This window comes from Tachysurus fulvidraco, chromosome 23 (genome assembly GCF_022655615.1).
Source record: "Tachysurus fulvidraco isolate hzauxx_2018 chromosome 23, HZAU_PFXX_2.0, whole genome shotgun sequence".
NCBI classification, from domain to species: Eukaryota; Metazoa; Chordata; class Actinopteri; order Siluriformes; family Bagridae; genus Tachysurus; species Tachysurus fulvidraco.
The window spans coordinates 21,959,771-21,975,901 of record NC_062540.1 but is presented as its reverse complement, the minus strand read 5'-3'; the positions used below and the strand labels follow the sequence as shown (position 1 = coordinate 21,975,901).

At 43.0% G+C, this 16,131-nt stretch overlaps 1 protein-coding gene across 1 annotated transcript in view; it reads left to right on the top strand.

Annotated features, from left to right (window-relative positions):
• The first annotated feature begins 1,902 nt into the window (after positions 1-1,902).
• The window catches only part of LOC113650912 (protein kinase C and casein kinase substrate in neurons protein 1-like), a 17,046-nt gene continuing 2,817 nt past the window's right edge, over positions 1,903-16,131 (top strand). The window contains exons 1-6 of the mRNA XM_027159464.2: positions 1,903-2,040; positions 4,098-4,221; positions 9,175-9,331; positions 11,988-12,223; positions 13,672-13,827; positions 15,475-15,650. Of these exons, the coding sequence (XP_027015265.1) occupies positions 4,162-4,221; positions 9,175-9,331; positions 11,988-12,223; positions 13,672-13,827; positions 15,475-15,650 (785 nt within the window). The 5' untranslated portion in view covers positions 1,903-2,040; positions 4,098-4,161. The remainder of the gene's footprint in view (positions 2,041-4,097; positions 4,222-9,174; positions 9,332-11,987; positions 12,224-13,671; positions 13,828-15,474; positions 15,651-16,131) is intronic.

Genomic DNA, 16,131 nt, shown 5'->3' with positions numbered 1-16,131 from the left:
GTGTGTGTATGTAAGCAGTGTGTTTCTGCCCTAGTGTGTGTATGTAAGCAGTGTGTTTCTGCCCTAGTGTGTGTGTATGTAAGCAGTGTGTTTCTGCCCTAGTGTGTGTATGTAAGCAGTGTGTTTCTGCCCTAGTGTGTGTGTATGTAAGCAGTGTGTTTCTGCCCTAGTGTGTGTATGTAAGCAGTGTGTTTCTGCCCTAGTGTGTGTATGTAAGCAGTGTGTTTCTGCCCTAGTGTGTGTGTGTAAGCAGTGTGTTTCTGCCCTAGTGTGTGTGTGTGTAAGCAGTGTGTTTCTGCCCTAGTGTGTGTATGTAAGCAGTGTGTTTCTGCCCTAGTGTGTGTATGTAAGCAGTGTGTTTCTGCCCTAGTGTGTGTGTGTGTGTGTAAGCAGTGTGTTTCTGCCCTAGTGTGTGTGTATGTAAGCAGTGTGTTTCTGCCCTAGTGTGTGTGTATGTAAGCAGTGTGTTTCTGCCCTAGTGTGTGTATGTAAGCAGTGTGTTTCTGCCCTAGTGTGTGTGTATGTAAGCAGTGTGTTTCTGCCCTAGTGTGTGTATGTAAACAGTGTGTTTCTGCCCTAGTGTGTGTGTATGTAAGCAGTGTGTTTCTGCCCTAGTGTGTGTGTGTGTGTGTAAGCAGTGTGTTTCTGCCCTAGTGTGTGTGTATGTAAGCAGTGTGTTTCTGCCCTAGTGTGTGTGTATGTAAGCAGTGTGTTTCTGCCCTAGTGTGTGTGTATGTAAGCAGTGTGTTTCTGCCCTAGTGTGTGTATTTAAGCAGTGTGTTTCTGCCCTAGTGTGTGTGTATGTAAGCAGTGTGTTTCTGCCCTAGTGTGTGTGTATGTAAGCAGTGTGTTTCTGCCCTAGTGTGTGTATGTAAGCAGTGTGTTTCTGCCCTAGTGTGTGTGTATGTAAGCAGTGTGTTTCTGCCCTAGTGTGTGTATGTAAGCAGTGTGTTTCTGCCCTAGTGTGTGTATGTAAGCAGTGTGTTTCTGCCCTAGTGTGTGTATGTAAGCAGTGTGTTTCTGCCCTAGTGTGTGTATGTAAGCAGTGTGTTTGTGCCCTAGTGTGTGTATGTAAGCAGTGTGTTTCTGCCCTAGTGTGTGTATGTAAGCAGTGTGTTTCTGCCCTAGTGTGTGTGTGTGTGTATGTAAGCAGTGTGTTTCTGCCCTAGTGTGTGTGTATGTAAGCAGTGTGTTTCTGCCCTAGTGTGTGTGTATGTAAGCAGTGTGTTTCTGCCCTAGTGTGTGTATGTAAACAGTGTGTTTCTGCCCTAGTGTGTGTGTATGTAAGCAGTGTGTTTCTGCCCTAGTGTGTGTGTATGTAAGCAGTGTGTTTCTGCCCTAGTGTGTGTGTATGTAAGCAGTGTGTTTCTGCCCTAGTGTGTGTGTATGTAAGCAGTGTGTTTCTGCCCTAGTGTGTGTATGTAAGCAGTGTGTTTCTGCCCTAGTTGTGATACAGAATGGACTCTCTCTCTCTCTCTCTCTCTCTCTCTCTCTCTCTCTCTCTCTCTCTCTCTCTCGCTCGCTCGCTCTTTTGCCCTTAAATCTTGATGTCATTTGTTCCCCTTCTGTTGATATCACACTAGCTGTAATACTGAGAGATTTCATCATTTCATCATCTCTCTTTAACCGGACACCATTTCAGCTCCATGTTAATCCAAACGTCTGTTTACCCCCCCCCCCCTTCTCTTTACCCCCCCCCCTTCTCTTTTCTCTCCCCACCTGTCTCTCTATTGTCTTTATTTCTCTGTTCCTCCCTTTATTTCTGTGGCTCTGTCCCTTCCACATTCTTTCTCTTTTCAGAGTCTAAATGTTTCAGACACCTCCTTCCTTTGTGCCCTCCCCCTCCTCCCCCTCCTCCTCTCTTGTATAAGCTGTTGAAGTGGACCATAGGTGGATTAGCTCAGTCAGCTGTCAGCTATGAGCAGGTTCAGGTTCTCTCACAGTGATTCTGTAGAACCCTGAATTCAGGAGCTGGACTTTTATCCTTGTGTCTTTGTGTGTTCCTGATTCAGTCTTGTAGTGTGGATGGGTTCCTCGAGGGTAAGTGTGCAGTACAAATGACAGATTATTTTTTATTAGTTTATTTAATATCTTGAACCGGTCAAGAATTTAGCTTCTGTTTTTTTTTGAAAAGAGATTGGTGACAGAGAAACATTCTGATGTAGTGACCTACATATAAAATGGTTCTCTCAGGCAGACATGCAAAGTGCCATTACTGCTTCTAATAGCTGTCAGTCACAGTGAAGGAGGCGTGGCCTCTGTATCTGTCAGTCACAGTGAAGGAGGTGTGGCCTCTGTATCTGTCAGTCACAGTGAAGGAGGCGTGGCCTCTGTATCTGTCAGTCACAGTGAAGGAGGCGTGGCCTCTGTATCTGTCAGTCACAATGAAGGAGGCGTGGCCTCTGTATCTGTCAGTCAAGACTAGGTGTGTGTGTGTTGATAATGTTGATATGTGTAACAGTCCTTTTGACCCTATAGTTCTTTTTCATAGTCCACATCAATGTTGTGCTTTTGTAGAGAAGCTCCTCCTTCTCCTACTCCTCCTTTTCCTTCTCCCCTTGCCTGTCCTCTTCCTCCTCAGCTGTCCTCATGATGGCCATCCTGCTCGTCACACACTTCCGTATGTACGTCCACACATTCTGTATATATGTTTTTGGCCGATCACCGAGTTTCTGCACACTGTGATTACACTCTTCACAGTTAGAGTGAGTGAGTGAATAAACAGCGAGCGTTCAGAGAGTCGGCGTTAACACACCTCCATATAAGCACCAAACACAATTACACCTGCTCGCTGCTTTAGCTACGAGGCTCATGTGTCATCCATACAGCTCACATCTGAGTGTCTGAGTCTGTGTGTGTGTGTGTGTGTGTGTGGGGGGGGGGGGGGGTCCTGTGTTTGCGTGTGTGTGTGGAGGGGCTGCCTTAGCGTCTGTGGTCTAGTTTTTTGTGTCTGAATGACAGAAATTAAAGAGAACTATACAGAACTTCTGGAAAGGAAAAAGGAAACATTATTATTCAGTAATGAAAATGCAGTGAGTAACATCAAGAGAAAAATAAACTACAGCAGATAAAAAAGGTTCATATTCAATAAAGGAATATTGTAAGATCATAAAAACATCATTATTATTCAAGAGACGAAAATAAAATCATGGTTTATTCTCTGACACTTAAGTGACTTTCAGACTGAAGGTAATAAAGCAATCTAATTTGCATTGACTCCACCCACTATTTACATATTTATAATGGCTAACACACTAAACGCAGTTACTTTAGTCCAGTGAAATAAAGTCAGTCAATTCATTTTACATGATATTTATATTTTCTTTCCACACACACCTTTGATTTGAATAAATCTGTAGTGTGTGTGAAGAGTCTTGGTGTTTGGTGAGAGAACGTGATGGAGGAGAAGCTGCAGATGTTCTGCTGTTCTGTTCATCAAATCACAAGCACGATCTCCAACTGTTACTGGTTCCTGCATCTGTTTATTAAGTGTGTATGTGTGTGTGTGTGTGTGTGTGTGTGTGTGTGTGTGTGTGTGTGTGTGTGTGTGTGTGCAGTTTTCTTCCAATTGAATGAACTCAGTAAATGGGATTTTCTCTGCAGCAGTCAATGCTGTGGAGCTTCACATTACATAAACTAGGACCTGATGGACGTGGTGTTTATTGTTCCTGAAACCAGTGCTAAGTAAAAAAATTAATATTGAGGTTATATGACAAGAAAAAATCTATTACAGAAATATTGGCACCCTTCAATATGGAAGAAAAACTATTTAATTAAACATTAATATTTGATTAACATTAGACATCTAAAGAAATTCACACACGTTCCAACACGTTCTCCTGAGACGTTTGTGACACTGATATGAGACATGACTGTTATTTTTCACATTGTTATCCAATACTTCAGGAGCTTCCTAATGGCTCTGTAAGTAATTCTCTAATGTTGTGGGTCAGAAGATGTGTGTGTGTGTGTGTGTGTGTGTGTGTGTGTGTGTGTGTGTGTGTGTGTGTGTGTGTGTGTGTGAGCTGCAGTTACACCAGGATTCATGAATGTCCTTCTGACTGACAGGCGTTTTTTTCTGCTCTTTTGTCCCTCAGAGTTTGAGGAAGTTCTCTCTGCTGCAGTCTCCATTTTCCAGCCAGCGTCACTCCGACCACAACCATGTCCGGCTCCTACGATGAATCCACCGCTTCTGATGAGGCCATGGACAGTTTTTGGGAGGTAAAAGCTTTTCATTTATTCAGTGCTTCATCAGTGCTTGTGTTGTGTTTTTGCCAGTGTGTGTGATGTGAGTTAAACACACAGAGGCCACGTTGTGTTTCATGTTTGTATCTGCCAGAAAACAACAACGGCTCCTTTTTTACACAGAGCTGCTTTCTCACTGGGGGTCAAACACCTGCTGCGCTCCTAAAGACACTTTCTTTACTGTGGAGTTTGAGGATTTTTGAGTGTTAGAGGTCCTGCATTTTAAACTGCGGAAGGTTCTTATCACTCAAACACTCTTTCTCTCTCTCTCTCACACACACACACACACACACACACACACACACACACACACACACACATACACATACACATACACATACACATACACATACACATACACATACACATACACACACACACACACACACACACACACACTGTCTCACATACACATACAAACACACAAACATAGACACACACACACACACACACACACACACACACACACACACACACACACACACACACACATAGACACACACACACTGTCTCACACACACACATACACATACAAACACACACAAACATAGACACACACACACACACAAACATAGACACACACACACTGTCTCACACACACACATACACATACACATACAAACACACACAAACATATACACACACACACACACACACTGTCGCACAAAACACATACACTACAAACACCACAAACCATAGACACAATCACACACACGACACTGTCTCACACCGACCATACAAAACACATACAAACACACACAAACATAGACACACACACACACACAAACATAGACACACACACACTGTCTCACACACACATACACATACAAACACACACAAACATAGACACACACACACACACTGTCTCACACACACATACAAACACACACAAACATACACACACACACACACACACACACACACACACACACACACACACACACACACACACGCACACTCGTCTAATGCTGAGGGATCTCTTGTTCATCACCTGGCTGCTGTCCACGTGTTTAAAGACGAAGCTATTTGGATGTGTGACGTTGCTCACAGGGAAAATTCTATGTTGATGAATTCACTTATTTTACAGATTAATAATTAAATTGATCAAACACAGGACAGATTTGTGTTTATTGTAAATGGTGTGGAGATGAGTAAGGGATTCATTTTGGTTGTGACTCATCAGAAGCTCGGCCTTGCTGATCTCTCGACGCTCCTGAACGCCCACACAGTGATCTCCAGCTCCACAGCAGCTAATACACAAAGCTCTACCACACTGAGCTCCAGAAATAGAATTGAGGAAATAAAGGTGCTGCTTGAGCTCAGTGTGCTAATGCTCTGTGAGCGATGATCTGAAATGAACAGAGAGATTTTATTTCTCTCTATTAACTCTGCAGTTTTGTAAAAATCTGACTCACAGGGATCCTCACCATCGATCTTGCCTCAGGAAGTTTCATTAGCATTCACCAGCCACCCAACATTTAAACCGTCAGCATTTCTCACAGAAACAGCGCAAGCACAGGTTTGTCTCATAAAAGACAAATAAACAAAATCCAGCAAAAAGAACATTATTTACATTATAATTATCATTTTCTTTTTATTTTGTGAAAACATTAATCGGTTGTCAGTAGCTGAATGTGGTCCTGGTACAAGAACATTTGTCTGTCAGAGTTAAGCAGGAGGAAGTTAGTAAGCCTTCATTGTTTGATGTCCTTCAACACAATCTTCATTCTTATTAAACTGGTGTCTCACATCTAACATAGAGCTGAAACATATCGCTGTGTGTCATCAGCATAACAGTGGAAGCCAAAACCATGTTTACAAATAATTGCATCGAGGGTTAGCAAATATAGGGAGAAAAGCAATGGGCCTAAAACAGAACCTTGTGGAACATCGAACATTACCTTAGTATGTGTAGAGAAGTCACCATTTAGATCTATGAACTCACAGCGATCATTTACATTTACAGCATTTGGTAGACTCTCTTATCCAGACAACATACAAAAGTCTCATACATTAATACATTGACTCTGGTTCACTAGGTTATAGTCTTAATATACCATGAGCCTAAAACACTTTTCAAAGTAGCAGCAGAGTGGTGAGAACTTATGCAGGGATATAGCAAGGTCATGACCTGGGGATGAATCACCTGATGATCAGCAGTTCGGTTTTGCTAGGATTGAGCTTCAACTGATGAGCAGTCATCGACGATGATATGTCTGTCAGACATGCTGAGATCCGGTCAGAAGCTGTGGTATCTGAGGGTGGGAAAGAGAAGATAACTTGTGTATCATCAGCATAGCAGTGGTAAGAGAACCCGTGTGAGGAAATAACTTCACCAAGAGAGTGAGTATACAGGGAGAAAAGAAGAGGACCAAGTACTGAGCCCTGTGGGACACCAGTGGAGAGTCTGCGTGGAGCAGATGTCACTCCCCTCCATGTTACCTGATATGAGCGTCCTTCCAGGTAGGAAGCGAACCATTCCCAAGCTGATCCACAAATCCCAAGACTCCTGAGGGTGGATAAGAGTCTTGTGGTTGACCATATCAAACGCTGCTGAAAGGTGGAGGAGGATGAGGAGAGATGAAGCTTGGCTGATCTAGCAACATGTAGTTTCTCAGAGACATCCAAAAGGGCCGTCTCTGTGGAATGAGCTGCTTTAAGGCCAGACCTTTGGGATCTTGGAGGAGAGATAAACAGACAGATTATTATAGACAATGTGTTTAAGAACTGTTAAAAGAAAAGAGAGAAGTGATATCGGTCTGTAGTTACTGATGTCTGATGGATCCAGAGCAGGTTTCTTCAGGATGGGAAAAACACTTGCTCACTTGAAGGTAGGTGTTACAGGACCAGATGTTATGGATCAATTGATAATCATGGTGATGAAGGGCAGGAGGACTTGTGAGATGGTCTGGAGTGGATCCAATGGAATGCAAGACCAGATGAGTTGTAAAATTTCTTCTGATGCTACGGTTGAGAAATGCGAAATAAGACCTGAGACAGGAAAGGATTGTCCCTTTAACATCAACAAGATGTTCTAGTCTATCAAGTAAAATAAAGTGTGTAGGAGCCATAAAGTTAAATATGAATTTAATATTGTAAATATAATGTCTTCTATATCAATGTTCATGTGCATTTGTTTTATGGTGTTTTGTGCTCCCCTGTGTTGAATGGGAAGAGTTGCACTTAACTTGGCACTTCCTGTAGGTAGCCATATTAGACAGGAAGTGATGTGGCAAGGGGAAGTGGGAAGGGAGACAGTTTCTTGACCTACATACAAAATAGGGAGTTGGATGGATCTTTGTCATAAGGAATTGAACTCTTAAATAAACCATCCTCATTTCGTCAATGGTGTCAAAAAACACCAGCAAGGAGACACAACCCTGATCAGAAGCCCCTAACAGGTCATTTACCCCTTTAACTGTCTCTGTGCCATGATGAGACATGTGCTAAATCCTGGCTGATACAGTTCATCAATGTTGAAATGCTTAAAAGATTTAGTCATGAAGCCAGTAGTAAAGGTAATTTACTGGGATTACTGGGAAGTCGTACACAGATGATGGTTTTCTTCTCCAATAATTTAAATAAAACCCCAATAATTTTTGTCAGACCTGTGAGAGTGCACATAGTGAGATAAACGTAACACGACCCTTGTACTGGTGAACAGCCACAAAGCAGAATATACAGAAGTACCCATCTACCCATGTGCTCAGATGAACCCGTCTCGACATGCTGGAGCACTGGGAGCACTGGTATTTATATTTACAGCAAAGTGCATGTGCATGGAGCAGATTGTGCAGTAATATCTGAACTAAATACAAGAGCTGGTGAGGAACTTGTCTATTAACTGTTTGTGCTCCACAGCGCCCTCTCTCTGTATCCTCTATAAACACTGTGTGTCTTGGCTGAGGGTGTCTGTGGGAGTCGAGTGGCACCATTATGGAGAAGAGGATTAATGCAAGCAGAGCTGGAACACACGCGCACGCACGCACACACACACACACACACACACATATATATATACAAACACACACACACACACACATATATATATACAAACACACACACACACACATATATATATATATACAAACACACACACACGTTGACATGTCTGTTGAGTGTCATTGCATAACTCCACATGCAAAGGCACAAGCTGAGCAGCTACAATCTCTCTCTCCTTCTCTCTCTCTCTCTCTCTCTCTCTCTCTCCTTCTCTCTCTCTCTCCTTCTGTGTGTCTCTCTCCCGCCCCCTGCAGGAGCAAATGAAACCACATGACAAACAGTACACACTGTTAATGTTGAATCTGTTAGATAACTGACATTTTACAGGATAAATCCACTGGAGCTGTTAGAATTAATTATTCCTTTATGTTAGAAATAATTTCAGATTTTTTTTTTTACATATTTATTATTTCTGAAAAAAAAAAAGGTTTGATCTACGTTTATTTCTTTTATTTAGTTATGTTTATTTTTATTCTGCTGCCACAAACACAGTTTTTGCTGAGTGTGTCCTGTAGGAGATCTTTGGGTATGAGATCTTTGCCTTGGGTCCTGCTATAATTCTAGTAACAGTACTGATGAGAAAAAAGGTTTCAATCTGTGTTATTGCATTGTCACTGTGGAGGAACTCAAGGTTCTGTATCAACTCCAAACAGTAGGTTTCTCTTTCAGCACTGAACTTCGGTTTGTCTCATGAGAGTTGTTTCCCTTTTAAAAATGTTCCCATGTGGAACTCCTTTAGAAAGCTGTAATCATTAAATATTTTAGTTAAGTGATTTCACTTATATTTCACCCCTCAGAAGATCAGACCCAAAGTTGTTGAGACATTAGACTCAAATGATCAATAAGAAAGCAAAGCTCCTTACGTTCCTAAAGCACATTACAGGGACCTCCAACCTCTTGTCTAACACGTTCTCCTTTTCTTCACAGGTGGGGAACTACAAACGTGCAGTAAAGAGAATTGATGATGGCCATCGACTATGCAACGATCTCATGAGCTGCCTTCAGGAACGAGCCAAGATTGAGAAGGCCTACAGTCAGCAGCTCACTGAGTGGTCCAAGAGATGGAGACAGCTGATCGAGAAAGGTCAGAAGATCCGACTGTAACACTGTCGATCTGTAACACTGTGATCCGTAACACTGTCGATCTGTAACACTGTCGATCTGTAACACTGTCGATCTGTAACACTGTGATCTGTAACACTGCGATCTGTAACACTGTGATCCGTAACACTGTCGATCTGTAACACTGTCGATCTGTAACACTGTCGATCTGTAACACTGTCGATCTGTAACACTGCGATCTGTAACACTGCGATCTGTAACACCGTCGATCCGTAACACCGTCGATCCGTAACACCGTCGATCCGTAACACCGCGATCCGTAACACCGCGATCCGTAACACCGCGATCCGTAACACTGTCGATCTGTAACACTGCGATCTGTAACACTGCGATCTGTAACACTGCGATCTGTAACACTGTCGATCTGTAACACTGTCGATCTGTAACACTGTCGATCTGTAACACTGCGATCCGTAACACTGTCGATCTGTAACACTGTCGATCCGTAACACTGCGATCCGTAACACTGCGATCCGTAACACTGCGATCTGTAACACTGCGATCTGTAACACTGTCGATCTGTAACACTGTCGATCTGTAACACTGTCGATCTGTAACACTGCGATCTGTAACACTGCGATCTGTAACACTGCGATCTGTAACACTGTCGATCTGTAACACTGCGATCTGTAACACTGCGATCTGTAACACTGCGATCTGTAACACTGCGATCTGTAACACTGCGATCTGTAACACTGTCGATCTGTAACACTGCGATCTGTAACACTGTCGATCTGTAACACTGTCGATCTGTAACACTGTCGATCTGTAACACTGCGATCTGTAACACTGTCGATCTGTAACACTGCGATCTGTAACACTGCGATCTGTAACACTGCGATCTGTAACACTGTCGATCTGTAACACTGTCGATCTGTAACACTGCGATCTGTAACACTGTCGATCTGTAACACTGTCGATCTGTAAAACCGTCGATCTGTAACACTGTCGATCTGTAACACTGCGATCTGTAACACTGTCGATCTGTAACACTGCGATCTGTAACACTGTCGATCTGTAACACTTAAATTAAATATAAAAATGAACAATTACAATTGGAACATAAAATAAATAAATAAGAAAAATAAAATTAAAAATAGATTACATAAAAATGCACTTAAATGAGAGAATATTTTGATAATACAGTAATAACTAAACTCATCTCCCTAGTTATTGTGCTGTGAAGTCGAAGTGTAGAAAAGGAGTCCAGATTTTATAAAAGTCATTTAACTTCCCTTTGATGGCAAACGTCAGTTTTTCCAAAGAAGGTTTGAAGACATTTCCTTGATCTATTGGTGAGAAGGGTCTTTAAGTGTCTTTCTACTTTAATGCAATGACACTTTTGGCCTGTAGCAAACTGACGTCTGTTGGTTTACGTTGTTTTGTATTTACGACCAAATTTATGGGGTATTTATGGAACACACACACGTTGGTTCACGAGGAACATTATCTCCATTTAACTGACCAATCATAGTAAGATTTTTTTTCTTTACATTCCCAAACACATTGTTGGTCAGTAATGTTGAAATAATACATAGCTGTACGGAGTTGAGCCGCCCAATAATAAAGTTTTATATTCGGCACTTTAAGTCCTCCTCCCCGGTCATAGGGTACATACAGTAGGGACAAACTCGATGTTTCTAATATTAATGCGTCCTATCAGAGAAATCGGTAGTGGATTCCATCTCGAACGAGTCTGTGACTTTCTTTACTAATGGGTCAGAATTAATGAGTCACCTTAATACCTAAATATGTAAATGTTTCTGGAGCGTTTGCACATTGCGTAAGGTACACAGGGTTTCTCCTTTCATCTCCAGGTAAAAGTAATTGGGCGCTTTTATTGTTATTAATTTTATTACCTGAAAATGCTTCACACATTATTAATGTATTGTAAAGTGCCCAGAGAGAAGTCCCTAGCTTTATAAGAAATACTACTATGTCGTCTGTAAACAAGGACAGACGATGTTCCTTTACTGTTATACCTTTTATATCTGGACTATTTCCATTGGCAAGATTTTTAACTGCAAGTAAGATTGTTATTGCTGAGTTCTAATTACATTTACAGCTTTTAGCACACACACACTTATCCAGAGCGACTTCCATCAGGCTCCGGCACCTTCAACACTAGGCTACCACATCCCATGTGTTTTTGTCTGTTTGTTATTGTGTTTCTTCTGACCTGCATATTTTGTTCCCAGAGCATCCTTCTGTGTTGGACCAGAGATGATCGTGGTGCATTTTGTAGTTTCTTTTTCTCTCGTACCATCAGCTTTGAGAGGGTTGTGTGAGATCTTGTGAGGTTCTCCCGTCCAGGGACGATTGTTCAGTCCTTTGCTAACGATTAGACTGTTGTTCAGTTGTGTTGTTCCTGAGAACTCACTCCTACCTGCATAATCTCGGTTGCCTTCACCATGAAATTTTCCCAAATGATGGCTTTTATAATCACACCAGGTGTCATTATGTGTGTAAATTTGAAGTGTTTATAAGTGTTTATGTGCACAGGAAGTAGATTAAATAACAAAATTAAAGCATTTGAATTTTTCTTTCCATCCCTGTGAATGCAGTGTGATGAAGTGTCTTGTGGTTCAGGGTTGTAATGATAGTGTGTGTTCTTGCAGGACCTCAGTATGGTTCTGTGGAGCGAGCCTGGCTGGCCGTGATGACGGAGGCGGAGAAAGTGAGTGAGCTCCATCAGGAGGTGAAGAACGGCCTGCTGAATGAGGACGTGGAGAAGGTGAAGAATTGGCAGAAAGACTCCTACCATAAACAGATAATAGGTGGATTCAAGGAGGCCAAAGAGGCAGACGAAGGTTTCAAGAAAGCTCAGAAACCGTGGGCCAAGAAACTGAAAGAGGTACGAATAAAAACACGCTATGATTCATCCGAACCCTAAATAAACTTCTTATTTAAGACTGAAATGTTAAGCAAGTTGAAATCACCGTGTTCATGACGGAAAAAAAACTCGTTTATATACAGTGAAGTATTTCAACACTACATCCAGTGTGAACGTCCACATCTACACAAGACCAGGTCTTTGTGCTCAGAAACATAAAGATGTATGTTTTCATGAACATAAAGAAGATACACACATTATTAAATATCACAGGAATGAAAAAGTTTCAGAAGCAGAGAAAAAACTTTAACGATCTCTGACACTGGATTAAATAATATGCAGGAAGAACGTTCAAGGAACGGCAACTAATCATCTCTGGACAGGTAAACCACAAAACATCTCACACCACACTCTCAGCTGATGATGAGGAAGGCAAGAGAGAAGAGAAGAGAAGAGAGAAGAGAAGAGAAGAGAGAAGAGAAGAGAAGAGAGAAGAGAAGAGAAGAGAGAAGAGAAGAGAGAAGAGAAGAGAGAAGAGAAGAGAAGAGAAGAGAAGAAAGGAGAGAAGAGAAGAGAAGAGAGAGAAATGAGATACTAGGAATCATAAATAAATTATATCAGCTCTCCTCTCCTCTTCCTCTTCCTCTGCTCCTCTCCATCTCTCCTCTCCCTTCCTCTCCTCTCCTCTCTCTCCTCTCCGCCTTCTCTCTCTCTCCCCTCTCCTCTCTCCTCTCCTCTCCTCTCTCCTCTCTTATCTCCTCTCATCCTCTCCTCTACTCTTCTCCTCTCTCCTCCTCTCCTCTCCTCCTCCTCGCCTCCTCCCCTCTCCTCTCCTCCTCTCTCGCTCTCCTCTCTCCTCTCCTCTCCTCGCCTCTCTCCTCTCCGCTCCTCCCTCTCCTCCCCTGAGAGAAGAGAAGAGAAGATACTGCACTCAGAAAACCAGAACAAAATGCTGCAAATATTTCAGCTCTTCATGTTTGAAGAAACAAGGGTTGTGAGTGTGAGCCTAGGAACATCAGGAACTCCAGGAACACCAGACCCTCAGTGAAGCATGGTGTGTGAGCAGTACTGGGGCTCTCAGTGCTGAGGCTTTACTTGGGGCACATAAGAGGAGAATTTAATCTCATAAGCAGAGAAACTGTATGTAGGGAGAAGATGAGAAGATGTTTCTACAAGACAACAAGCCACAACACCCCAGAAGGTCTTGAGTAGTCCAGTCTCCTGACCTGAATCCCAACTAAAGCTGATCCTCTGTGACGTGTTCATCAGCAGCAGCTTCACACCACAGTGCTAATGTCACTGATTTGTACAGTTGGGACGAAGCTTTGGAGAAATAGATGATCCATAATCTGATCTGATCTGAGAGTAAATCTGTTTGTCTTTGTGTTTGTGTGTGTGTGTGTGTGTGTGTGTGTGTGTGTGTGTGTGTGTGTGTGTGTGTGTGTGTGTGTGTGTGTGTGTGTGTGTAGATGGAAACATTTAAGAAGACGTACCACATGGCATGTAAGGAGGAGAAACTGGCGGCTTCCCGCGAGGCCAACAGCAAGGCCGAGGCGTCCGTCACTCCAGACCAGCAGAAGAAACTGCACGAGAAAACAGAGAAATGCAAACAGGACGTGCAGAAGGTGAGAAAAACAAAACAGAGAGAGAGAATGAAATGATCCTGCTTTACAGCTGAGCATCATACATTGTGTGTGTGTGTCTGTGTGTGTGTGTGTGTGTGTGTCTGTGTGTATTTTGTGCGTCTGTGTGTGTGTATGTGTGTGTGTGTGTGTGTGTGTCTGTGTGTGTGTGTATATATGTGTTTGTGTGTATACATGTGTGTTTGAGTGTCTGTGTATACGTGTGCGTGTGTGTATACATGTGTGTGTTTGTGTGTATACGTGTGTGTCTGTGTGTTTCTGTGTGTGTTTGTGTGTGTGTGTGTGTGTGTGTGTGTGTGTGTGTGTGTGTGTGTGTGTGTGTGTGTGTGTGTGTGTGTGTGTGTGTGTGTGTTTGTTTGTGTGTTTGTTTGTGTGTTCATGGACCGGAGTAAAGTTCTTAGTGGAAATGGGTGAGAGGCTCTGATTATTTTTTTTTTTTAGAGCTGCAGCTGAAACACTTCCTCATTCAACTCTGTCTCTCTCTCCTGTGACTGTCTCTCTCTCCTGTGACTGTCTCTCTCTCTCCTGTGAATGTCTCTCTCTCTCTTGTGACTGTCTCTCTCTCTTGTGACTGTCTCTCTCTCCTGTGACTGTCTCTCTCTCCTGTGACTGTCTCTCTCTCTCTCCTGTGACTGTCTCTCTCGCCTGTGACTGTCTCACTCTCTCCTTTGACTGTCTCTCTCTCTCCTGTGCCTGTCTCTCTCCTGTGACTCTCTCTCTCTCTCCTGTGCCTGTCTCTCTCCTGTGCCTGTCTCTCTCTCTCCTGTGACTGTCTCTCTCTCTCCTATGCCTGTCTCTCTCCTGTGCCTGTCTCTCTCTCTCCTATGCCTGTCTCTCTCCTGTGACTGTCTCTCTCTCCTGTGACTGTCTCTCTCTCCTATGACTGTCTCTCTCTCCTATGCCTGTCTCTCTCCTGTGCCTGTCTCTCTCTCTCCTATGCCTGTCTCTCTCCTGTGACTGTCTCTCTCTCCTGTGACTGTCTCTCTCTCCTGTGACTGTCTCTCTCTCTCCTGTGCCTGTCTCTCTCTCCTGTGACTGTCTCTCTCTCTCCTGTGCCTGTCTCTCTCTCCTGTGGCTGTCTCTCTCTCCTGTGGCTGTCTCTCTCTCCTGTGCCTGTCTCTCCTGTGATCATGAATCATTTTGATGGTATAATACTGATCTCACTAAAGGACCAGTTCATCATTTGGAGATTTGTCACATTCTGCTGAATTATTCAGTACTAATTAAAGTCCTGAGTTAATCTTTACATAAGCAGAGATTAAATCTTGACAGATCAGTAAGATGAACAGATCTGTCATTTAAATGTCATTTCAAACTGATCATCAGTGAAAAGACGAAAAAAACGTTACATTTGGTGAAAAATGATTTAACTGCAATAGGAAGTGCTGAATGATCCGAACAGTCACAATTACAATCGTTATTAAAGTCGACTGGATTCATGAGAGAAAAAAATCGAAAAGGAATCAAATGAGTCAAATGAATCGAATCAGTTTGCTCACTGCAGATTTCTAATTTATCCAGATCCATTTATAACCTGTGTGTGTGTGTGTGTGTGTGTGTGTGTGTGTGTGTGTGTGTGTGTGTGTGTGTGTGTGTGTGTGTGTGTGTGTGTGTGTGTGTGTGAGATAGGCAAAGGAGAAGTATGAGAAGTCTCTGGATGAGTTGGGGAAGTGTCAGCCTCAGTACACTGAGAGCATGGAGCAGGTGTTTGATCAGTGTCAGCAGCACGAGGTCAAGAGACTGAACTTCCTTAAAGAGGTTCTACTGGACATTAAACGTCACCTCAACCTCACAGAGAACCAAAGGTCAGAGTTCCAGAAAGCACACACACACACACACACACACACACACACACACACACACACACACACACACACACACACACACACACAGACAGACACACACACACACACAGACACACACACACACACACACACACACACACACAGACACGGACACACACAGACACACACACACACACACAGACGCACACACACACAGACACAGACACAGACACACACACACACACACACACACACACACACACACACACACACACACACAGACACAGACACACACACACACACACACACACACACACACACAGACACACACACACACACACACACACACACACACACACAGACACACACACACACACACACACACACACACACACACACACACACACACACACACACACACACACACCCGGTGTGGTGAGATGACGCGACGTCTCCGTTCCCTCCCTGAGGTGCTGAGTTTTCTATAACAGCACGATCATGA